We start from the raw sequence: 26,061 nt of genomic DNA on the forward strand, positions 1-26,061 counted from the left end.
AAATTAGTGTTATATTGTATTATTTTATAAACTTTATATGTTACAATATTATTATTATTGAAGTAAAGATATTGTTTATACAAGTTTTGTATTTATCAATACAATTAAGTTCATTTATCAATTTAAACTCAAACCTCTTAAATTTAAACTTTAACTATCGTAAATCTAAAATTTAAACTTAATTATTAAACTCAAAACTTTTGAGTTATATATGAATTTTATCGGAAAAACTTTTTTTTAGTAATATATGACATTATTATGTAGATATTGTCTTTCTAATCTCTTATTTAACGTAGTTTAGTTATTGCAGATGGCTTCAGTATCAGGGTCTTAAGTGACTATCAAGACGCAACTGAATCTTTATTTATTAATGTATATAAATAAAAAATAAAAAAGATCAATACAATAAATAAAAATTACCTAAACAAAAGCACCATTGATCTATAAATGTTTCGAAAGTTGTTTTGCTCATGGAAAATGGTTCCATCTAACTTGATATTTGCAAATAGCTGAATGTAAAAAATATAATTTTTACACAGTAATTACATATTTGATATATCCAGTTCAAGTAAATGTAAAAAATTTGTATAAAAAAATATTCAATAAAAGCAAACACCAAAACTTTTTAAGTTTAGAGTTGAAATACAATTAAAAAAAACAAAAAAAAAACTGCATACTAAATTCAGTTTTCAGTTATAAAACTTTTTTTATTGTAAAAATTATTTGAATACAAAATTAAATTAAAAAAAATACATATAAATTAAAAAAAGTTAATTATTTTATAACTTTATTTTGTTTTTAGTCTAAAATTAATAATGATAATCAGTCTAACATTTAAAAGTGTTAAAAAACGTAAGATTTAAAGTCATATTAAAAAATGTTTATTGAAATTTTTAGATAAAAAAGTTAAAAATCTAAAAAAAGTAAAAAGTAGTTATTATGCTATTAAATCTGAAAAGAAAATTTTTAAAAGGATTTTAAAACAATAATTAACTTGGACAAATTTCAAATTGACATTTTTTTCAAATAATAGTTTTTTGTGTGTAGGTGTAGTTTTGTTTAAACCAGGTAGAACAGAAATTTTTTTGCAATGATAAGTTAAAAAGTCTATAAATCTAAAATCTTTTTTAAAATTTAAATAAAAAATCCATCGTGCTTATAGTTTCATAATCTAAAAAGCATTTAAAGTTTGAAAATCAACTGTTGGAGTTATTATAAAACGTTATAAAGAAGCTTAATGGTAAGCAAAATAATTTTGTTGACCATAATAGATGAAGATAACTACAATAGATGAATGACCTAATAATTGAAAAAGGGGCACCTCACACCCCTCTATTAAGTCTCACATACCATCTGTTGAGTCATTTACCTACCTTCTGAAGTAGATGTAAACCTGAATTACTTTGTCTAAGATGATGAATACTGGATCATTACTTTCTTTTATTCTGTTTATTCTATGATAAATACTTGATTTTCTTCTTCATTTTATTTATTCATCTTGTGCCTCCTTGATAGTGGCAACTATCTTGTTTTCTACTAATGAGAGTAAGGTCTAAAACTCAGTTTAATGGTCCTGAGGCTGGCTGGTAATATGGTTTTCCTTTGTGGTAGATATCAAAAAGACTGATTCAACCAACAGCTGCAAAATATCAGAGTATTAAAAGTGCCGTGTTGCACGCTGATAGTGTCCTAGTAAGGGCTTTTAGTGTGCATTTTTAAGACCACATAAGTAGAACCAAGTTAAGACTTGTGTTAATTACATGGGCAGAGGCAACTGTATTGCTTGGGGTGCCAATTGCTAGGGGTGTCATGTTCTATCTATTTTTGACTCAAAATCCTTTTAACTTAAAGCATGTTCAAAATACCCAAAAGTATTAAACATAAAAAACCATCAACACTACCAAAATGTTTTATCTTTTACAAATTTTCATTTGAAGTACTTAGTTAACAAATGGGAATGGTATGGTAAGTAACTTCCCATCAGTTAAATCTTACTTCTTGAAAAATTCAGCAGATTTACTTATCAAAATTCATAATTTCTGTCTTTTTCAATCTCTTACTCAGATAGTTAACTCTATGACTCGTCTTCCTGACAACACCCTTCACTAACCTTCATGACATGAGTTTTGTCCTGTCTTTAACCCTAGGTTGTGTTAAGCTTCTAATTACCCTTTTTAGGTGGTTTTTACTATGCAATGATCTCTACAAATCTTTTAACTCACCTTATAGTTACACTACTTACTACTGCCCTAAAGCTGACTTAAATTCTTTTTGCGATTTTCTTCATGATAGTCCTTGAACTGATGTCTTTTGCCTCTATGCTAAGAAATGTAACTTCTACAAAATCACTCATTGGTTTCAAATTAAACCTCACTCTACTCCATGGTTTTCACCTTCTTGTCTAGTTGCTATATCTAACCGAAGTCATTTTTTTCTTTTATCTCGAGAACAAACGCCTTTCTATTATTGCAAAAATATAATGTAAAAAGGTGCTGCCTGATGCTAAGCTACGTTATTGCCAATTTACTAAATCTTGTATCTTGTCTCAGAAGTTAGGCTCTAGAAAATTTTGGTATATCTTCAACATTGTAATTTACAAAGGTAAGTTTAACATTCCATCTCTAATTCATGGGTCTGATCTTATTGCCTTTCCTAATGATTAGGCAGAACTATTTGCAAAGAACTTTTCTTTTAATTCAACTCTTTTCTTCTAATTCAAAACAGGTCAATCTATTGTTAAACATCCAAATTACTGCAGCTTCTATTGCCGAAGTCAGTTTCTCATTTAAAGTTTTGTGGTCCAGACAACATTCCTGTCATAGTCTTACAAAAGTGTTTCCCAGAACTCTTTTCAGTTAACTCTAAACTGACAAACACACTGATACATCCAACTATGTCAGATGTCAGATCAGGTTATCCTGCTACTGGTAACATGTAACCCAGTACAATCTGCTTCATGTCCTGCTGCCTTGTAGGATACGCCTTTTTAGGCAAAGGCTAGGAGATGCCAACTCCGATTTAAAACACCCCCTGCCTTGGGGCTCTTGGTTGAGTAAAGGCTAGAGGTGGTGTCTCGATAAAAATACTCATCTTGGGCAGATGTTAAATGCACCCGGCTACTGTCTTGTAGAAGGCCTCCTAGGCAAAGACTTAAGGGGTAAACAGATTCTATCTGTTGACCAGCCTCGCACCCCTTCTTCATCTATTAGGCTGGCGCAGATGTATTTTTAATACATTGTTTCCAGTTTAGGATGTTGAATGCTGAATCTTCTTGACTCAATGCATGGGTTTAGCTTGTGTCTCTGTTTTTATGACTAGGCAACTCATTCTATTATCTCCTAATGAGGGTACAGCTCTAAAACTCAGTTTTATGGTTCTGAGGCCGGCTGGTAGTCAGGTTTCCTGAACTCTGTGGTAGCTCTCAGAGAGGCTGATTCCATCAACAGCTGAAAAATATCAAAGTATTAACAGTGCCATGTTGCGCATGGATGGTGTCCCTGTTTGTACTTTTGGTGTGCATTGCGGAGGCCACATTTGGAGCCCTTTGTTACGGCTTAGGGTTTATTAGTAGTAATGAGACAATTGCTTGGGCTATTAAACAGTATTCTGAGTACTATCTATGCTTTGAGTCAAGTTCATCAATCTAATTTAAAAATGAATAAAGTACCAAAAACTATAAAACACAAAAAACCATCATCATCACCAAATTCTCAAAACCTATCATTCACTAATATTCGTGGTCTTTGAAGTAACTTTTCTTCTATTGAGTCTTATTTCTTGCAAAGTTCACCAGACCTACTTGCTCTTTGTGAGACTAATTTGATTTCAGCTGTCTCATCTTGTGATCTTAGTGTTGATGGTTATCTTCCTCTAATTCGTAAAGACTCCAATAGTCACATGCTTGGCCTGGGCATTTACATCCATAAGAATTCACCCATTTGTCGTGAAACTAGGTTTGAATCCACAGACTATTCTTTTATGTGCTTTCGTTTAGCACCACTTCACTCTATTGCCTTTCTCTTTGTTCTATATCGCTCTCCTTCATCTCAAGACTGCACACTTTTTGACGTTATTTCTGATTATATTGATCAAGCCCTCTCTCTTTATCCATCAGCTAATATAGTTGTTGTTGGTGACTTTAATGCTCACCACTCTGAATGGCTTGGCTCTAGTGTCAGTGATTCGGCAGGCATTAAAGCCCACAACTTTTGCCTTTCTCAATCCCTAACTCAAATAGTCAACTTTCCAGCTCGGTTTCCAGACAACCCGAATCATTTACCTTCTCTACTTGACTTATGTCTTGTTTCTTATGTCTAATAACTCTCTGACATTCAATACGGATTTCAGTCTTTTTGATCTACAGCTGACTTGCTATAACTGAAACATTATGTATTGTACATCAAATGGAGGCAATGAAAGAACTTCTGAGGTATTGCAAATTTCTATATCCTTAATTCACAATTTCAAAGTTCTATATCCTTAATTAACAGTTTCTTATCAACATAAATAATCTTCTTAACATTCTTACATTTAAGCTCTCTGCTGATGACTCAACTTTATACTTCTGTTTTGACAATAAGTCTTTTTAAAATCAATTAGATTCTGATTTGTCTTCTGTAACAGCTTGGGGCTTGCAGCAACTTGTGAATTTCGATTCCAACAAAACTCAGCTACTTACTGCAAACAAGTATCAACTATAACTAACTATATCTAACTACCAACTGAGATTTCTATATTGCTGAATGACGCTTACTAAGTTCTCTACTTACGTCTTACTTACTTTACATCTTTTTGGATTATCATTCACTATTGACCTCTCATATATACCATCCATTGTAAGTTTAGCATCTGATTACTTTGTCCCTTTATTGTGCTTGTCATTATCTTACTCCTGATTCTTTATCTTTACAAATTTTTCATTTTTATCTCTTATTTAAGATTCAAGTAGAAAAAGTCACAATTCATACCAAATTAAACGTTGTCATCAGTTCTATACATGATTAAATGCTCAGAAAAACAACTCCCTCTCATAATTGATAAACTTAATTTTGACCAGATCTGGCATTGATCCACTATTCCAAAGAACTAATGGATTATTGGTGTAATTGAGTTAATATTGTTTTAAAGGATGCTAATCCACCAAACTGTTCTGAGAAGTGAGGCATTGAACTATAAATGGGAAATAGCAAAGGAAATACTTAGCTAAAGAGGCAAATGTGTTAAAAAAGTACTATAATTAATTTATTTAAGTCATTTTTATGCTTCCGAAAGTTATGGTTTATCTCATTATGGTTTTTCTCAATTCATGGTAAAATAACATTGTAAAATGTTATTTAACCATGAATTTATTTGATTAATCCAAATTAACTTAGTGTGAAATTGGAGCTAACATGTTCAAATTGTTGTTGGTCATATTTTATACTTTATAAAATATATACATTTCAAGAAAATGACAAAAGAATATTTGCATTTTTCATGTAAGTTAACAAAAAAAATGATGAAGTTGTTTTTTCTAAAATTTAGTTAAAAAAACTTTTTAAAACTAAAAAGTTTTTTATAATGTATGCGAAAGAATATTGGTGCAAAAATAAAAGATTGCCCCTAATTTCCTCTTTTGAGTTTATTTGACATTTTAAAAGTAGGAGTTTCAAGTTGTATTATTGGCTTGAAATCGAAATACTTAATTAAAAGGTCATGTTTTTTATTCTCCCAAATAAAAATACATATTATTTTTTCTCCAACACAATTCAATGCAAATTTTACTGTTTTAACAATACTTTTTTTGTTTTTTTATTTTAGATATAATAAACTCCTGAGAAGTACTCATAGGATGAAAGTCTAGCATTGATTACTGAGCACTGAGTGTTAAAAAACTCCAAGGTTTTTAAATTAATTCAACAGAACACAAACGCAAACACAAGAACACAAGATACAAAATTAAATGACGATTACTTTACAAAAAAAATTTGTTATTTGCATGTTGTAAAGTTATACTAAATTTTTTTTGTTGAAAAAAAATTAAACATGCATAATTTAAAAAAAATTAAACATGCATAATTTAAAAAAAATTAAACATGCATAATTTAAAAAAAATTATATATTCATAATTTAATAACTTGAACTCTTACAGTTAAAGATAACTTTTTTTTAATAATCATCAAATTAAAAACTTGTTTTAAGAAAATAGTTATAAAATAATATTTACAAAAATTTTAACATTTACTTTTTAATTTAATTGATATGATGAAAATAATTTAAGAAAACAATTAATAAATAAAGTAAAAAAATAATTATTATGCATCTTAACATTTGCAAAAAATACATTTAAAAAACTCAATGACAAATGCAGCTACAAAAATGCAATCCATCAACTTTGACTGATTAAGTTATACAGTTAAAAAAAAAATATCACAATACACCCGATAAACATCACAATACACTTGATAAATATCACAAATACACTTGATAAATATCACAATACACTTAATAAATATCATAATACACTTGAAAAAAATCATAATACACTTGATAAACATCACAATACACTTAATAAATATCACAATACACTTGAAAAACATCATAACACACTTGATAAACATCACAATACACTTAATAAATGTAAAAAAAATCTTAACCTCACCATCATTCCGAGAACTGCGTAAATATAATTTAATATTAAAATTAATCCTGTCACATATGGTAAAGCCTAAAAAGTAAAATAAAATGTTACAAATTTAAAGTTATAATTTAAGTTCTTTATATTTTAGGTTTTTTTAATTTAATTTTTTTTATAACTATATTAATGTCTTATTATTTTTTTAATTAGAGTAAGATTAGAATTTCTTATATTATTTTTTAATTAGAGTAGGAATGGTTATTACAGATGAATATCAATTTAAAAAATATTAATCTTTTTTCAATGCTTTAATTTTTTTAAATAGTTTTTTTAGAACTACGTGGTGTACTCAAATTACCAGTAATTGTACTGAAATAACCAATGGGTATTTCAGTGTTCAGTGGTTATTTTACTTTATTGGCTGAATCAACTCTAATCTGTTAAAAAAACAAAATGAAATTGACTTTGGATGCAATTTTTTTTTTTTATAATTTACAAATCTATTACAATCAATGTCAGTTTCATCTACAACGAAATCTTTTGTATGCAAATCACAAGTTTTTCAATTAAACTTTTTTATACAATTTTTATACAAATATGATAATTTACAATAACAATTGCAACAATTATTAAATTTTTAAAGCAATTAAGTTACATAATTTCAATAAAAAGCCTAGATACTTTAAACTCAGCTGTCAAACAAGCAAACAAACATGTTAGCAACTCAGAGTTAAATAAGCAAATAGATCAACTAACACCTTCAGCTAGCAATAAAGAAAAAAATGAAAGAATTAAACAGCCAGCCAATTGCAATATGATGTCATCTGATGCTATAGCTTTTGAAGATGCTTAACAAGCACACAAGAAGCAAAAACTAGATGAAATAAATAAACGAGAACAACACAAAATTGATACAGTTACTAACAAGTAGAAACTGCAAGAAAAGAGAGCAAGAGGGGGAGAAGAAAAGAAAGAGGGGAAATTTTTTTAAAGCAAGCTAGTTTGTTGAACAATCCAGTAAAAGAGGTAGAAAGCCAAAAAATCAGTACACTAATTCAGTTATAGTTGACAAAAGTCAAACTCATAATAAGTAAAGATTGATTTTGTTAGCTTGTAATAAGTTTGTTATTTTCATAATTTGAATAATAGTTACTTACTAAATGTGTCTTTTTTTCTTTTAATTTTATATACCCCATAACTAAATCTGCAAGTTGTTAATTATGGACAAAAAAAATAACTTTCAATTAAAATAGTAGCAATATTAAAATACTCAACTATTAATAAAGTTTATTTATCAAAAAAAAAAGTTTAATATTACCTTTGGCAATTTATTTAATTTTTAGTGAATTATTTCTGTAATTAACCATTCCTACGGCATATTTATTTCTAATAAATTTTTCTTTCTCAATCGATACCCTTCTTTTAACCCAATAACTCCAAAACAAATTTAGAAATTATCAAATAAGTAAATTTTTGCATGATAACTCATTAAGTTTGATAAAATTTGAAAAAAGCGTAAATAAGTAAGCGTACTCGAACTGAACGAAAAAATGTCAACAGCATAACTCGCATATTTGTACTCTTATGCAAAATCTTTATAATACGAGCTGGTCTAAATAACCGAAACATGCTTGGATCCAATTTTGTTATTTTTACAACCTAAAAATAAAATTATCAAAACATTAAAATGATATCAAAAAAATAAAAATAAAGTAAAACTTTTAAAATTAAAAAAAAAAAAATTTTTTTGTCTTAAAAAAATTATTGCTAATTAATTTATTTTTTACTATATATAATATTTTTAGATTTTGTATTTAGTATTAAGTACGTTAATCAAATTATTTAAAATATATTAATTTAAACATCAATAAATTAAAATTTTAAATATAAGCATTATATAATGTATAACAATTTAACTGTGATCTTGGTTTGCACACCAACTTTAATTTAAATGAAAGTTAAAAACAAATGTTTCTGCCAGTTTTCAATGTTTGTTATAATATAAGTTTAAACTTAATAGTTTACTCAAAAACAGCTGAATACAAACTGTTTTTTTTATTATTTTTTTTTCTTATTATTAGTACAAAGATAAAGACAAAAAAATTAACAAAATGTAAAAAGTCAAATCGAATCATCATCATCACTACCATCATCATCATCATCACCATTATCATCACCATCATCATTATCATCACCACCACCATCATCATCATCATCATCATCATTTTGATGATGATGATGATAATCATTATAATCATTACTATCATCATCACCATCATCATCATCATCATCATACCATCATTACCACCAGCATCATCATCATTATCATCATCATCATCATCATCATCATCATCATCATCATCATCATCACCACCATCATCATCATCATCATCATCATCATCATCATCATCATCATCATCATCATCATCATCATCATCATCATCATCATCACCACCACCACCATCATCATCACCATCACCATCATCATCATCACCATCATCATCATCATCATCATCATCATCATCCTCATCATCATCATCATCATCATCATCATCATCATCATCATCATCATCATCATCATCGTCATCATCATCATTATTATCATCATCATCTTCATCCAGAAAGTGAAATGCTAAAACCCATTCCTTTATCAAACAAATATTCCCGTTCATTAAGCTACTCACTGTTAGAAAATTTTAGGGTGTATCATTGATGAAAACACCTGAAAAAATCCTTTTGAGGGGTGATAATACATACCAATGTGATATCATTCCAAGTATTTTTAAAATCCAGGATTGGCGTCCGTGAGAGAAATTTGCATTTCAATGTTTTCCTATAGTAGTCATAATTAAAACCCATATTCCTGATTGAAAAACTTTATAGAACATTGTTTTTTTCTGTATTTCATTCAAAAATTATACATTTTGCAAAAATAGCAAAGCAACACATGTATAAATAAGGCTTCTAAAGACTAGTTTCAGAAAATAAATTAAAAATAAGCTTCTATTCTACTCTACTAAATTTTCTCTACTTTCTGTTTGGAATGCCATTACACTAACTAAACATGCTTACTGGTAAAGTCAATAACACAGTTAAGCAAATGCTTTTCATATTCTGGCTGAGTTGTCTGCCTCTTGAACCGTTGCCAGTGAGGCTTAAAATTTGATTGAAGTGCTTCTGTGGCTTGTTCACTATAATGGCCAAGACCTTTATGATTCTGAGAGATAAACTGAGACACATGGAAGAATGCAGCATGAACCTTTCGTGTGATGGTTGCAGGAAGATCAAGGTATGAACTTCTGAAGTTTTCAATGTGTTCTTGGTATCAAGCTGCATTCCAAAACAAGCCACGACCACCTTTTCAAACTTTCTGAATGTATCAATGAATGGAAATGCTGCAAATGCAGCCTTTTCCTGAAGAATGTCTACATTTTTCAACAGCTTTTGGCAGCAGTTTCCTTGAAAATGTCCACCATGGAAGGGCTGCAGAGGGATGTTTAATGCCTCAGGCCAAGTCTTGCATTCTGACCAAATGTTGGCCAAGTTTTTGTAGAGATGGTTGACAACACCAAGAAGCAAGTGAAGTTCCATAGGTGGGATTGCATCCAGAATGAGGGACTCATCTGGGAAATTCAACAAAGGTGAGTGGATGACATTTCCAAATTGTTTAGCTTTTTTCACATCATTTCCATGAGCAATGAATTCTTGGTGTGTTTTTTTAATGCCTCCAAATGTTCTCAAAGAACCACATAGTCCAAGTTTTGAAGAATCAGGATCACACCAACAACATGGATGTTTACTGGCATGGGATTGAATTCCACAGATGATATTTCCAACTTTCATGTCACAAGACAAAACAAAGTGAATTGAGTTTGACTGTGTCAGTTTCAAAAGGTTTTGTATGTTTTCATATGTTTCTGGCATTCCTTCAGAGATGGCAATTAAAAGCTGTTTTTTTACTCCAGAGTCTTTGAAGGAAGAGCTGCAAAGCTTTGGTGATTTTAAGACTGGACTTGTTGGTTCTGGAATTGTCTCTAGAACACCCAGACTCATCTTAAGAAAGTCTCCACCCCCATCAATTTTAATCTTAACAAGAGGCTGATCAGAAACATTTCATGCAGATAACACAAACTGCAGTAGGCTGGCAACATCCTTGCAATGTACAACTTCTTTGATTGTATCACAATTGGAAAACTGCACTTTTGAAACAGTGAAGTAGTCATTGAGCAACTTTCCTTGTTCTGAAAATCTTTTAGCAAAGTAAGGCTCAACAACTCTTTGAGGGCTGATGAAGTTTAGTGTTTAAGCAAGTTGTTTTATGTGATTGTTGGATAACCCTGTATTAAGCTGAACTTTCACCAAGCTTTCAGTAGGAAGTGGTTCCTTGAAAAGTTGAGTTGTTGCTGCTTTTCCTAAAACAAAATTAAATGTTTTTTAAAAATTGAATAGTGGATTTATGAATATTGGTTTTCTAAGACATAAACAAGAAAATAATAATTTCTAAATTAATCAAATGGACATACCAAGTTTGAGTGGTAATTTAGGACCTCCACTTGCTTGGCTAAGTCGCACAGTACCATGAATTATGTATTTTCAACACAGAAGAAGCCACAACCTCTGCACCTTTGGTGTCTTCTTTTGCTAGCCTTTGTAGGTTGACCTGTCTTATTGCAGGGGTACAATGATGTGGTAATCCTGGTCCAACTATTTTCAGACAATGTGAACATCTCTTATGAACTGTGAAAGGACTTCTCTCTGGGACAACATTGCTGGTCATTGGTAATAGTGTTTTTCCATTGGTTTTTGCAATTTTGCAAATGATGCAGTTGCAATCAGGTGAATTTCGTGTGGGTTGTTTCACAAGGATGGAAGAAAAGTCGTAGAGGTTAGGAGAAGGCTTTTCTTTATCAATTAGCCTTTCCTTCATCAATTTTCTGAAATTGGAAACAACAGTTTGTGCACATCTCATGTGGAAGTCTATCATCATTTAAGTCCAAAGGTTCTGGTGAATGTTTTGTCAGCCTGCTTATCAGAAAGGGTGTCAGTGATCGGTCACTTTTTGACATGCAAAGAATGCAAACATAGTTTCAGCACTCAGTGTGAGATTTTGCTTTGTTTGGCATTTCAAAACTTTAATTTCTTCACTTAAATTTTTTTCAAAATAACTAAAAACACAAAAAATTTAACCGTAACAGAAAACAATAACAATTTTGACAAATTTTAAGGTGTAGGGCTGTGGCAAATAACAAAAAAACACTCAATTTTTATCGAGTGCAATTTTAATGCTTATCTGTTCCAAAATAAACCTTAAGAAATGCAGTATTCGGTTGTTTAATTCATTTTTTTTCAAGCAATGATGATTTTATTTTTTTCTGTTTTCAGCAAATATTTAAATGCAAATTTCTCTCACGGATGCCAATCCTGGATTTTAAAAATACTTGGAATGATATCACATTGGTATATACTATCACCCCTCAAAATGATTTTTGTGGGTGTTTTCATCAATGTTACACCCTAAAATTTTCTAACAGTGATAAATATGTGATCAAGTTTTTGTTTGTACCTTATGGATATTGCATACATCATAACACACTTTACAGTTATGTTGTGGTTTGGAGGCCTAATTTAATTTGAAGCTTTATGTACAAAAAATAATATAGCTGTATAAATATTATTAACATAAACTTTATTGCAAAATAACTTTTACAACTTCAGGAATCAACATTATGAAAATATAACTTCCAGCCTGCTGGAAAGCAGCATCTGTTATCCCTATTTTCAAAAAATCTGGAAAGCAATCTGACTTGTCTAATTACAGTCCCATTAGTCTTCTTACTATCATAAACAAGGTTTTTCAGTTTTAAATAAACAAACATTTAATTTTAATCTTAAATCAAGGCAAGGTCAGGTCTTCAAGATCACCCTGCTAAAAGTAACATGTAACTCAGTGCAACCTTTTCCACGTCCTGCTGCCTTGTGGAATTCGCTTTCTAAGCAAAGGCTTGAAGGAGTTTGGTTCCTGCAATCAGTACTATTTAAAATCGGTCATGCCTATAATAATATATACATATATATAGTGGTTTTCATAAATTTAGACACACTCATATTTGAGAATAGAAATTTTTAGTATTTCAACAATAAAATAATAAAGAAAAAAGATTTCAGTTTAGTTTTTTTCAATTTATTAGGTAAATACTTACAGAATGCAAAATTAAAAAAAAATTTACAAAAAAAAATACAAATACAAAGTAATAATTAGGTCCAAAAACATGATATTAAAAAAATAAGACAAAAAATATCATTCATCAACTTAGACGCACGATACATTAGGAGGCGTAATTTATGAACCAATCAATATTTTGTGTATCTGCCTTTTGCTTTAATACAACTAAGAACTCTTCTAGGCATAGACTCAACAAGATTTTTGCACATTGCTTCTGGGACCCTATACCAGGTCTCCTTAAGGATGACCTTCAGCTGGTCAAGTGTGGAAATTTGAACCTTTGTCAGTCTAATGTACCTGGCGTAATACTTTTCGTGAGCCATTTTTTTGACTGTTATGTTAGATTTGTGATTGATAAGCTCAAAGTAACTCTCATCACTCCACATAATGTTTTTCCATTGTTCTATTGTCCAATACCTTTTTTCACGACACCATTTTAGTCTTCTTTGTTTATCATATGGACGCAGGAGTGGTTTCTTCAAAGCAGACTCCAATCTTGTATTTGATAAGTATTCGGCAGACTGTGCTTTGAGAAATAGATGTATTTCGCGTTGTATTGAATTCTGTGGTCAACTCTTTGTAACTAATTCTTGGATTAGTTATGACAGCTCTAAAAAGGGCACTATCGTCCTTTCTGGTGGTTGACAAGGATCTACCTGGCCTCGTTTTCTCGCTGGCACCACCAGTGTGAAGAAGGTTTTGCTTTGTTGTCTGAACGCATTTCTCAGAAACTCCAATTAACCTGGTGATTTCTCTATTACTTTTGGTTCCTTCTTTGATGTGAGCAATAATTTTCCATCTTTCACCTTGAGTGATACATCTTTTGCCCATTTTTTGCATCTTTTTAGTGCAAAACTAACTTAACTTTTGTTTATTTATTAAACAATGATTAACTAATTCCAGGTAAGTCATATTTATATAAGGTTTTTGACAAAATCAATTAATTTAGGCCTATTAATGAGAAATATGGGGGAAAAAACTAACTACCAATTAACAAGATATAAGACTTTTTTGATTGTGCATCTAAATTTATGAATAAAAAAAATCAAGCTTATCAATTAACATTTTTGTGTTAATAGGTATAGAATTAGTAATAAACATCCTTTAAAAAAAATTAAGGTACTCTAATTATAATTTCACTTCCTCTATTAAATTATATACCAAACATAGCTGTAGCACTTTTATTTTATTCTTATTTTAAGTATTTTCATACAAAAATGAGTGCGTATATGCGTATATTTATATATATAAATATATATATAAATATATATATTTATATATATATGTATATATATATATATATATATATATATATATATATATATATATATATATATATATATATATATATATATATATATATATATATATATATATATATATATATTAGGGCTGTTCATGTGAACACAGGAAAAAAAAATTTTTCTCGGATTTGAATGCATAGTTGTTTATTTTGTGCCATTTGACATAGTAATTGACTGTGGAAAAAATCTTTCCAATCAGATAATGTTTAGGGGGTGCTCAATGACCATAAAGTTTTACGAAAAACGTCAAAAACGTGTAAAAAGTTCCAAAGTTCCAAAAATTTCTAGAACCTGGTTAGTTAGATTTTTTCCACTGAAATATTGTCTGATTGCGTGCTCTATAGATTAATTAAAGTGCAGCAGATTAACTGTCATCAGGGCACCAGACTAAAAAATGTCTGCTAGTGTTTAAAACAACTGTGTTTATATCATTTTGTTAAAATTTGTATTCATAATTTTAATACTATTATTTAACTCAATTTAGAATTTGTTCAAACAGAATAAAAAGGTTTACAAGTATAAATATTATTTTTATTTGGAATTTCAGTTTGACAACAAATGTATTAATATTTTGATAGTACCTAACCTTAGTAACCTATTACAGAAAACTAGCATGGTAGTCTGGTAGTGTATTGTTTGTTATTAAGTGCAGATAATAATAATTTCTAATTTGAAAATATTTATTTAATTTCTTTAGTAATAATTATTATAATATATTGCTGCAGCTGCATAAACCAACAACTGAATGATAAGTTTGTATAATATGGTATTGAGTTTTGATTTTCTCATAATATTTCAGTTATCATTGAAATGGCAGCATCATCTCGTGTTGCTATCTCTACACGACTTCAAACCAAAATCTTTTTAATGGGACAACCAGAGCCAAATCTTCCAGATAAAGTTCTTCCCTTAACATCTGATGTTTTAAAAACATTTTTTTATCATCTTAATTCAACCAAAAAGTCAGTGCCTGAAAGTCTTAAAACAACTGTTGATGAACTGATTATTATTTGGAATAAAGCCCGTATTCCGACAGCATTTCATCCGAATGTAGTCTTAAAGTTGAAAACTTTAGTCCAGGAATTTAAATTAATAAAAAAAAATAAATCCAGATTGTCAGATTCTCAGAAATCGAGAGAGAAATCATTTACAGACACCATTGGCCTACTTTTTGACATTGCCCACAAGGATGCTGAAACCATGATCAGAATTGAAGAAGATAAAGAATTTTTATTGGATCAGAGATGTCAGAGAAAAATGGTGATGTTTGGAGAGGACAAAGAACTTTCAAAATTAGAAGAAAGAAATGAAGCAAGGAAACAAGCAGAGAGAGAACGAAAGCTAAAAGAAGAGCAAAGACAATCTGGTGCGAGTGCAATAGTTCCTGTTATTGAACCTTTACATGACGAAAGTTATAGTGATGACAACGATAACGATGCTGTTGATAATGACAAAATGGTTGATAGAGATTTTGAGATAGAAATCCCTGTTTATTACAGACAACAAGTCAGTAAAGCAAGTTCTTCAGGGTCAGCTGAATCAAGTTTAGCAAGTACTCCAAAACGACAATGTATCTTAGATACAATTCTTGACTCGCCTGATGTTTCATCAACATTAGACAGAATTAATCTATCTGACACAAAATTTACTATACTAGCAGCAGCAATTGCAAGGGCTGGTGGACAGAACCTCGATGATGGATCATTGTCACGTTCTACAGTCCGTAGAAAACGAACCTATCATCGATCAAATATTGAAGCCACTGTTCGAACTGAATTCTGCGATTTGGACAAACCACCATTAATCGTCCACTGGGATGGCAAACTGATGATAGATCGTACAAATTCTGCAGCCCCTAAAGCAAATGTTGACCGGCTATCTGTAGGTGTGACAGGTGTCACAATGTTGACAAAATACTTGGAATAGCAAAACTATCAGCTGGAACTGGAGAAGCCCAAGCAAAAGCAGTTATTCATCTGCTTAATTTCTGGGACATAATTGGTGATGTTATTGGAATGAGTTTTGATACTACAGCCTCTAACACTGGCTCCAAAAATGGTGCATGTGTAGTTCTAGAGAAACATATAGGTAGAAATTTGTTATATTTCGCTTGCAGACACCATGTTCATGAGATCATAGTAGCAGGAGTGTTTGGATCACTATTTGGACCATCATCTGGTCCCAACATACCTCTTTTCCAGAGATTTCAGCAATATTGGCCCAAAGTTAATCAAGGAAATTTTAAACCTCTGGATGACATTCGAATGAAAATACCCCTGGTGCAAGAACTACAAAATGAAGTGATTGCATTCCTCAAAGAAAACCTGCATGTTAAAATGCCAAGGGATGACTACAAAGAAATCATGGATCTCTGTCTGTTAATACTTGGAAAACTGCCTGATCAAGAAGAGAAAAATTATCATTTCAAGATCCCTGGTGCTTATCACATGGCTCGCTGGATGGCCAAGGTTATTTATTGATTTAAGATTTATTTATTTCGTGAAGAGTTCAAGTTGACCACAAAAGAGGAAAAAAATCTCTGTGAATTTTGCTTATTTGCTAGTCTGGTTTATGTAAAATCTTGGATATCATGCACAAATGCCAGCGATGCTCCAGTTAATGACTTGTTTCTGTTTCAGCAACTTAAGCAGTTTGCAGTTGTGAATAAAACGATTTCCGAAGCAGCAGTCAAGAACTTTCAAAACCATTTGTGGTACCTTTCACCAGAATTGGTCCCACTAGCTTTGTTTTCAAACAAACTTCAAACGGAAGAGAAGCGAATAATGATTTCCAACATGAAATTTCACAGTGAGAACTGGTCTGAAAGGTTGATCAAATTAAAGAACATTGAAAGTCTAGAGAAGAAATCTCTGGACATGCTGGTGACATCAGTTTCAGCAAGTGCGTTGCGGTCAATGAAGGTTGATATTGATTTTCTGTTCAACAACGATCCAGCTACCTGGAATGATTCCCCAGAATACCAAGAAGGAAAAAATTTAGTATATTCATTGAAAGTAGTAAATGATGCTGCCGAACGATCTGTGGCTTTAATGTCGATGTTTAATGAATCGATTACAAGGAATGAATCTGAAATGCAGAGGTTAATTCAGGTGGTTGAGGATCACAGAAAGCGAGTGCCAGATGCCAGAAAGTGTACTCTGAAGAGTTATAGTCCTCGCTAGCATTAACATTGCACGAACTATAACATTACGATAATTAAATGTTAATTGCTCATATGTTTTTTTGTTTATAATTCGTATTTTAATCAATGACAAAGAGTCAAAAACCCTAGTGTTTTATTTTGGAAAAATTCTGATATAACAAAAACCGCAGAACTTTAGTCGTATTGCAGTATTTTATTTCATTAATTTATCTGCTAATAAACCAGTCTAAAGTGGATGTGGATTGTAATTTGTATTCAGAATTTAATATTTAGAGATAATTAAAACTGATCAAATCTGAAAAATCTAATTAACCGGGTTTTAAAAATTTGTGGAACTTTGTTACTTTTTCCATGTTTTTCACATTTTTCGTAAAACTTTATGGTCATTGAGCACCCCCTAAACATTATCTGATTGGAAAGATTTTTTGCACAGTTAATTACTATGTCAAATGGCACAAAATAAACAACTATGCAATCAAATCTGAAAAAAAAAATTTTTTTGGACAGCCCTAATATATATATGTATATATATATGTACTTTTTTGTGTGTGTCTTTTATATAGTTACAGGTGCCTAAGTTACTGTTTTAGCTCACCTGTAATCTACTTTACATGTATGTTTGTGTTCTGTCTAAACCTCTGGCACGGTGTTGACTAACCCATAAGTTGCAATCTGTATGTTTGTGTTGTCTGTTTATGTTTATATGTATGTTTGTGTTCTGTCTGAACCTGTGCTTACTCACTCAATCTGTTGAACAACCTCACTCGCTGTGTTTACTCACTCAATCTGTTGAACAACCTTGCACACCTTCTTCATCTATTAGGCTAGTGCAGATGTATTTTTAATACATTGATTCCAGTTTAGAATGTTGAATGCTGGATCTTCTTGACTCAATGCATGGGTTTTGCTCGTGTCTCTTTTTTTACGATTTGCCAACTCATTCTATTATCTCCTAATGAGGGTACAGCACTAAAACTAATTTTTATGTTTCTGAAGCTGGCTGGTAGTCAGGTTTCCTGAACTCTGTGGTCGCTCTCAGAGAAGTTAATTCCATCAACAGCTGAAAAATATCAAAGTATTAACAGTGCCATGTTGCGCATGGATGGTGTCTCTGTTTGCACTTTTGGTGTGCATTGTCAAGACCACATTTGGAGCCCTTTGTTATGGCCTAATGTTTATTAATAATAATGAGGAAATCGCTTGGGCGATTAAGCAGTGTAATGACTACTGTCTATGCTTCTAGTTAAGTTTTTTAACAAATTTAAAAATAAATAAAGTACCAAAAACTATAAAACACAAAAATCCGTTGTCATCACTAAGTTCTGTAAACCTATCATTCACTAATATTCATGGTCTTTGAAGTAACTTTTCTTCTGTTGAGTCTTTTCTCTTGCAAAGTTCACTACACATACTTGCTCTTTGTGAGACAAATTTGAGTTCAGTTGTCTTATCTTGTGATCTTAGTGCTGATGGCTATCTTCTTTTAATTCGTAAAGACTCCAATAGTCACATGCTTGGCCTGGCCATTTACATTCATAAGAATTCACCTACTTATCAGAAAACTAGGTTTGAATTCACAGACTATTCTTTTATGTACTTTTTATTTACACACCACCAGTGACTTCTGGTGAATCTTTAATAGTATCAATAATTCCACCTCTCTTGTAATTCCACCTCTCTTGTATGGTTCAGACTTATTACTTAGTCACATTACCTAAAGACAAAGTTGAATTATTTGCAAAAAACTTTTCATCAATATCATCTCTTGATTCCACTAATTGTGTTCTACCTGATATAGCAGTCAAACAGGTTGATCCATTGCTTGATATTCGCACCACTCCAGCTTCTGTACCTAAAGTGATTTTTTGCATAGACTCTTCTACAGCTTGTGGCCCGGACAATATACCTGTTAAAGTCTTGCAAAAGTGTTCTCTAGAGCTGTCATCTATACTTTCAAAACTATTCAACAAGTACTTATCAGAGTTTTATTTTCCAGCCTGCTGTAAAGCAACATATGTATTCTTACTTTCAAAAATTATGGAGAGCAATCTGATTCGTCTAACTACTGTCACATTAGTCTTCTTCTTATCATAAGCAAGGTTTTTAAATCTTTAATTAATACTTAATCTTGAATCTAATAACTTAATTTCTGATCATCAATACAGATTTTGATCTTCTGATTTGCTAACAGTAATAACCAATAAGTTTTATCGTGCATTAGATAAAGGTGGAGAGGTTATGGCCATTGCTCTTGACATTTCTAAAACTTTTGATAAAGTTTGGCATGCTGGTCTTCTCCATAAGCTTTCTTCTTACGGTGTATCAGGAAACATCTTCAAGATTATTGAATCATTACTTACCAATCATAGTATAAAAGTTGTCCTCAATGGACAACACCTTTCTTCTTATTCTGTAACTTCAGGGGTTCCTCAAGGTTTATTACTTGGACCTATATTCTTTTTAATTTACATTAGCGATCTATCAGAAATTCTCACATCAAAAATGGCATTGTTCGCTGATGATACTACCATTTATTCTTGTCATGATAAGAAGCCAATACTCTCTGATTGCTTAGAGGGGGCATTTGAGCTTGAAAAGGATATCACTTCTGCTACAGCATAGGGCTCACAGTGGCTGGTGGACTTTAATCCAGATAATACTCAATTTTTTTCAGCCAATTGGTATCACAATAATTTAGATCTTCCTATATTTATGAATGGTAAAGTACTCAATGAGCCATCTACCCTTTATCTTCTAGGATTAACTCTTACTTCCAATCTTTCTTGAAAACCATATATCAATCCGTTACAAAATTAGCATCTGCAAAGGTTGCATCTTATTATTGAGCTCGACACTTTCTTATTTTAGATATTATTCTTTATCTCTATAAATCTCAAATCAGTCCTTGTATGTATGGAACACTGTTGCCATATTTGGGGCGGATGTTCTAATGATGCCCTTTCTCTTTCAGACAAGGTGCAAAAACGCATTGTAAATATAGTTGGACTTGCTCTTGCAGCCAACATCCACCATTATCACATCGTAGTAATATTGCTTCTCTACCTCTTTTCAACAAATACTATAATGGGCACTGTCCTAAAGAGCTAATGTCTCTTTTGCTATCTACTAAAATTCATTCTTGTGTTATTCATCATTCAATTAAGTCTCATCCTTTTTCTGTGACTGTTCCTAAGTGCTCCAAAAACTCTTATTTCTCTAGTTTTTTTCTTTGAACATCAGTTCTTTGGAATTCACTTCCTTCATCTTGTTTTCTTGATTCATATAATTTGTAATCTTTAAAGTCGTCCGTTAATCGTTATCTTGCTCTACAATCTTTATCTTTTTACTTTCAGTAACTTCCAACTTTAATAGTGGTTGCTTGCAGCCTTGTTGGAAGCGAAAATGTTAAAAAAAAAAAAAAAAAGATTTCTATCAACTTAAATGTATAATCTAGTTCTTTTAATATATAGAAACATAAGAATGTCTAAATTTTGATTTAAATAATATTTTACAAATGCTGATTACTTTTGAGAAAATAAATAGTTATAGAACTGTTTTAATTTGAGTATTTTAAATTTTAAATACAAAATTTAGTATTGTCTCTTTGAAGATTTATTTCATCATCAAAGTTTGAATAATACTTTATTATAATAATAATTTTTTATACATTCTTTGAAACTATTATATTATAATACAATAGTATTTGTAAACTATTTACTCACTTTATGAGTTAAAAAAAAAAATTTATAAGCTATAGATTCAAATAAAAAATTTAATTCTCAATTGAAAAGATGAGATTAAAAAAAAATGCATTTTGCAGCCTCGCATTTTGCAGGCAAAATCAGTGCTCTGCTCATGTGGTATAATCCATGATAGTAAGCAATTTTAAAAATAGTTTTGTATAAATTATGATTGTTTATAGCTTTACACTTATTGAAACATTTTACCATCAATAAATAAATAAAGTTTAAAGTTTTCTTTTCATCATAAAAAATGTTAGCTTTCTACATACACACACACACACACACACACACACACACACACACACACACACACACACACACACACACACACACACACACACACACACACACACACACACACTTATATACATATATAGTGTGCGTATGCAATACATAATATGCATAACATGTAACAATCAACAAAATAACAATGTCAACTTACATATGTTAATAGGATATCCATCAAACTACCAAATATCACTGCCAAATCAAATAAATTCCAAAAATCTTTAAAGTAATGCTAATTAAAAATGAAAAAAAAAGATTTTATTTCTAAAATATTTTTGATATTAAATTTTTTGCAAACACTTTTTATTCAAAAAGTTTTTCAATCAAGAAACCAAATAAAATCAGAAATCAAATAAAAAAGTATACAAGTATATTAATAAACTCTCACCAATTTATATGCAATAATCTTCATAATGGATTCCAAGCAAAATATGAATGAAAACAATATATTCAAGTATATCAAAGAATTTTTATAATTCTCTGACATTCCATTATACTAAAGAAATTTTCAAAATTTTAAACATTGCAATAATCTTGCTTGATGATCTTAAAATGCAAAACTTATCAGAAACTATATAACTATTACTTATCAGAAACAATTTCGAACTTACAATTAAAAAAAGTAACAACAAAAAAAATATCAGTTTCACAAAACTCAAAAAATTAAATAATACATTTTATACATTTAGTTTTTTAAATTTCACTGTTGTTTATTTATATAACAAAAATAATAAGTAATATATATTAATAAAAAAACACAAATATATATTTGACGCTGTTATAATCAATACACTTTTTAATGAAAGTATTTTTTAAAAGTATTTGCAACGGATGAGATAAGGCAATGTTTGAAAAAACTGAGGCACTTATGCATGAAGTATCTTGAAGTATTGATTTTAATTGAAATATATTTACTCATAAAAAAAGGCAAAACAAACAACATCTAGTAGTAAGTGACTGGGGCCCCAGCCCCAGCTAAAAATGACACTTTTTGAAAATCTAACCCCAGCCCCGGCAAAATAAGATTTAACAGGGGTTGATAGCAAGAGCTAAAAAAAAATTTATAATTTTTTGTATATTATAATTTTATACTTACATTTACCATTTATTAAATTCTGACATATATTTATGCCAGTATTTAATAAATAGGGACAGATACAGTAAAAGGATGCAACTTATTGAATAAGAAGCCAAACAAAAACGAGTTTTGATTTATTGCAATAGAGATGATAGCTCGTTTAAGAATTGACCATGATTAGAGAAACAGCATAAAAGAGGAAGGCTAAAGCCTGCTGATGATGATGATGATAATGATGATGATAACAACGATAATGATGATGATGATGATTATGATCATGTTAATTATAATGTTTATATATGCATATATATACAAAATATAACATGAATTTTGAAAAAAAAAATGTACAGAAGGATGTATAAATGTTTACGCAGCCCCGGTCACAAAACCGGCCCCAGTCAAATATCAATCCTGGTTGCTAACTAACATATAGATATACTTGATGATATAAATGTATTTCTAAAATAAAAGATAACATAGACAAACTAAGTAAATATTACTGTAATGTGAAAAAAAAGTGCGTTTTTTTAAATTACAAAATGAGTCAGAATAATTAAATCAAACAAAGCAGTAAAACACTGTTTACAACAAACACTGTTGACAACTTTGATTGTTTAAATAGTAACAATAATAATAATAATAATAATAATAATAATAATAACAATAATAACAATAATAATAATTGGATCTCATGTAGCAGAGTTGGCAAAAGAACTTTAACTTTTTAGTTTGCTTTATGACATTTTTACACTTGTATAACTTTAATTAATCAGTGATAGAGCAAATATTAGATTAAATTTTTTATATTAATCTCTGTAATTATCAAATTATTCAGTTCTTATTTTTCTCAATTCTTAAAAGACTTAATTAAATTAGATCATTTGGTAATCATCAAGACTTCAGTAGATCTAGATTTAGTTGATTAATTAAAATGAGAGCTAGCTATATTAACAAAATTTTCACATAATGCAGTTTGTTACGCCAAACTGCATTATGTAAATATTATATTATGTAAATTATATTGTTTAGACAAAAACAATAAATATATAAAAAAATATTATAGTTTAACGATTTTTTTTAACATAAAGGAAAATCAATAAAAAAAGTTGAAAAACGAAAAGAAAGAACTTATATATAGTTCAAATATATTTAATTCTAAAACAAATGATTAATCTAAAATAATGATCATAACTGATATATATTAAACGATAGATTTGACTTTATTAAGTTTTCAAGTCTCTTATTATGTTTATATAGAAAAGTTGTTGGTAACCATAACACAATTATCTTTATAGAAAAATATTGGTAATTAAGATAAGTAATAATATTTTTTACCTTCATCATCAACTGTATGCAGTTCATGACTATAACTGACATAATAAAATATTCGAACTGCATTGATTCAACAATAACACACACTTGATATGAAAGTGATGATTTGTCTTTAGGATTAATGCTTTTCTGGGGGTTAGCATTAAGAGCAAAGTGCAAACAATCACACTAAAAAAAACAATTTTTAGAATAAACTAGAAACCATTTATTTAGTAACTGATTCCAAGAAGCTTTTTTTTTAAGCCTTTTTTGACAAAAAAATTAATTACTAAAAAAAATAATTTTAAATTTATTAGATCTTACTTTCTACAAAAACAAAAACAAGAAATATCAATGCAAAAAAATATTCAAAAATGTTGTTAACAAAAATCTTCACAAAATCAAATATAAAATATAAATAAATATAAAAATTTTATAAATAAATATAAAAATATAAAAAACTAAAATTTTTATAATAAGTTTCTTTAAAACAACAATTTTTATTTTTACTTATTTGATTATTTTTTTTTATACTTGTTTGATTCATTTTATACATTGCACAAGGTTTAAAAAATTCTCAAACTTCTTAGTTAATTTTCATTTATTTTTTTAATGTTGTTATTGTTGTTGTTGTTGTGGTAATGGAAGTGCACAGTGGACCAGCAGGTAGACAAAATGCAAAAAATTTTAGTTCTTTAATCTCTACAACTTACTAAATTTTATTTTTATATAATAAAAGAAATTTATTATTAATCAATCTATATATCCCTTACTTTTTTTAAAAATAAAATTAAAAAAAAAATTACATATAAGTAATACTAGTGAGTTCAACATAATGTTATATTTCACTTAGAACTGTTTTGTAAAGACACCAAATTGGTACAATGTTATTTAAGAGTATTTAGAGATAAGAAAAAAACATCACATCAATTTGTTATGGCATGTTTTTACAGTAATCATTTGAAAATTGCATATTAAAAAAAAATTATAACAACTTTAATCAAAGAAAATGAAAATCTGTGTGAATTGGTTTAAGAATATATGATTGTCAGAAAAGTAGACATGAACAAACTACAAAAAAAAAAGGTAATAAAATTAAAAAGTAGCATGTATCTGATTGCTTAAATTTCATTCATTCAATGAATTGGTCAGCATCAAAACCTTAAAATGCTACTGGACAACATCAAAACCTTAAAATGCTAATAGCCAACATCAAAATCTCAAAATGCTACTGGCCAATATTCTATTGGCATTATACCATACGTGTATATTATATATATATATATATATATATATATATATATATATATATATATATATATATATATATATATATATATATATATTATATATATATATATATATATATATATATATATACACACATATATACATATATATATATATATATATATATATATATATATATATACATATATATATATATATATATATATGTATATATATATATATATATATATATATATATATATGTATATATTGTATCATACGTGTGATAAGGTAGGAAGTATATTTTTGTTAATAAATTTTAAATTAAACTTCCTTTAAATCTAATAAGTTTTATTTCAAGATAAAGTATTAGAAAAATTTAGTTTTAATTCAAATAGCTTTTGCATAACATTTCGGTCATATATCGAAATTTGATGACAATTTTTTAATCAACTAAATTTTTTCCTGATTTGTGAAGTTCAAATTTATATATACTTAGTTTGTGCATATTATATATCAACCCTCGGAATTATGAAAATCTCAATCTTTTAGAGGTTGGCATCAGGTCGGCAAAAATTATTTGATACAAAGGTCTGACCATAAAACATAGAAACAAGGTCAGCAATTTTTTGCCGATCTCAAACACTTTCAGGTTGACAGTTAGGTCAGCATTGCCAAAGGCCAACCCTAATTCCGAGGGTTCTTATATATTTAATAATTATTAATAATAAAACAAATAAAATCTAGTTCATAAATTTATAAAATAAAGTTTGTACACAAAATATGTTTTAAACAAAGTTATGGTATTTAATAAATATATTAAACTTTTATGTATTTATTTAATATTTATACACTTTTTATATTTATTAAGTTACCTAACATTTACACAATAATAATTCTAAAGTATTTCTTTATAAAGAAAGATACCTCAGAAACATAGATAGTTTATGTTTCTGGGGTAGCATGTTTATAATAAAATTTACTTATAGTAATGCTATTATACTTTACTTTTATTCTGAATCATATTATATACTTTTGACATTGAATTATTGTATTACTAAAACTATTAGTATAAATGTCTAAAGCATATAACTTATCATTCATT

The 26,061-nt window shown here is 29.3% G+C and overlaps 1 protein-coding gene across 1 annotated transcript in view; it reads right to left on the bottom strand.

The window, feature by feature from the left end:
• The window catches only part of LOC105848388 (voltage-dependent R-type calcium channel subunit alpha-1E), a 170,233-nt gene that overhangs the window by 31,903 nt on the left and 112,269 nt on the right, over nt 1-26,061 (bottom strand). The window contains exons 28-33 of the mRNA XM_065798166.1: nt 23,751-23,915; nt 21,726-21,833; nt 21,492-21,569; nt 8,150-8,275; nt 6,641-6,706; nt 421-509 (exon numbers count right to left, since the gene is read on the bottom strand). Of these exons, the coding sequence (XP_065654238.1) occupies nt 421-509; nt 6,641-6,706; nt 8,150-8,275; nt 21,492-21,569; nt 21,726-21,833; nt 23,751-23,915 (632 nt within the window). The remainder of the gene's footprint in view (nt 1-420; nt 510-6,640; nt 6,707-8,149; nt 8,276-21,491; nt 21,570-21,725; nt 21,834-23,750; nt 23,916-26,061) is intronic.

Source organism: Hydra vulgaris, chromosome 05, assembly GCF_038396675.1.
Source record: "Hydra vulgaris chromosome 05, alternate assembly HydraT2T_AEP".
Taxonomy (NCBI): domain Eukaryota; kingdom Metazoa; phylum Cnidaria; class Hydrozoa; order Anthoathecata; family Hydridae; genus Hydra; species Hydra vulgaris.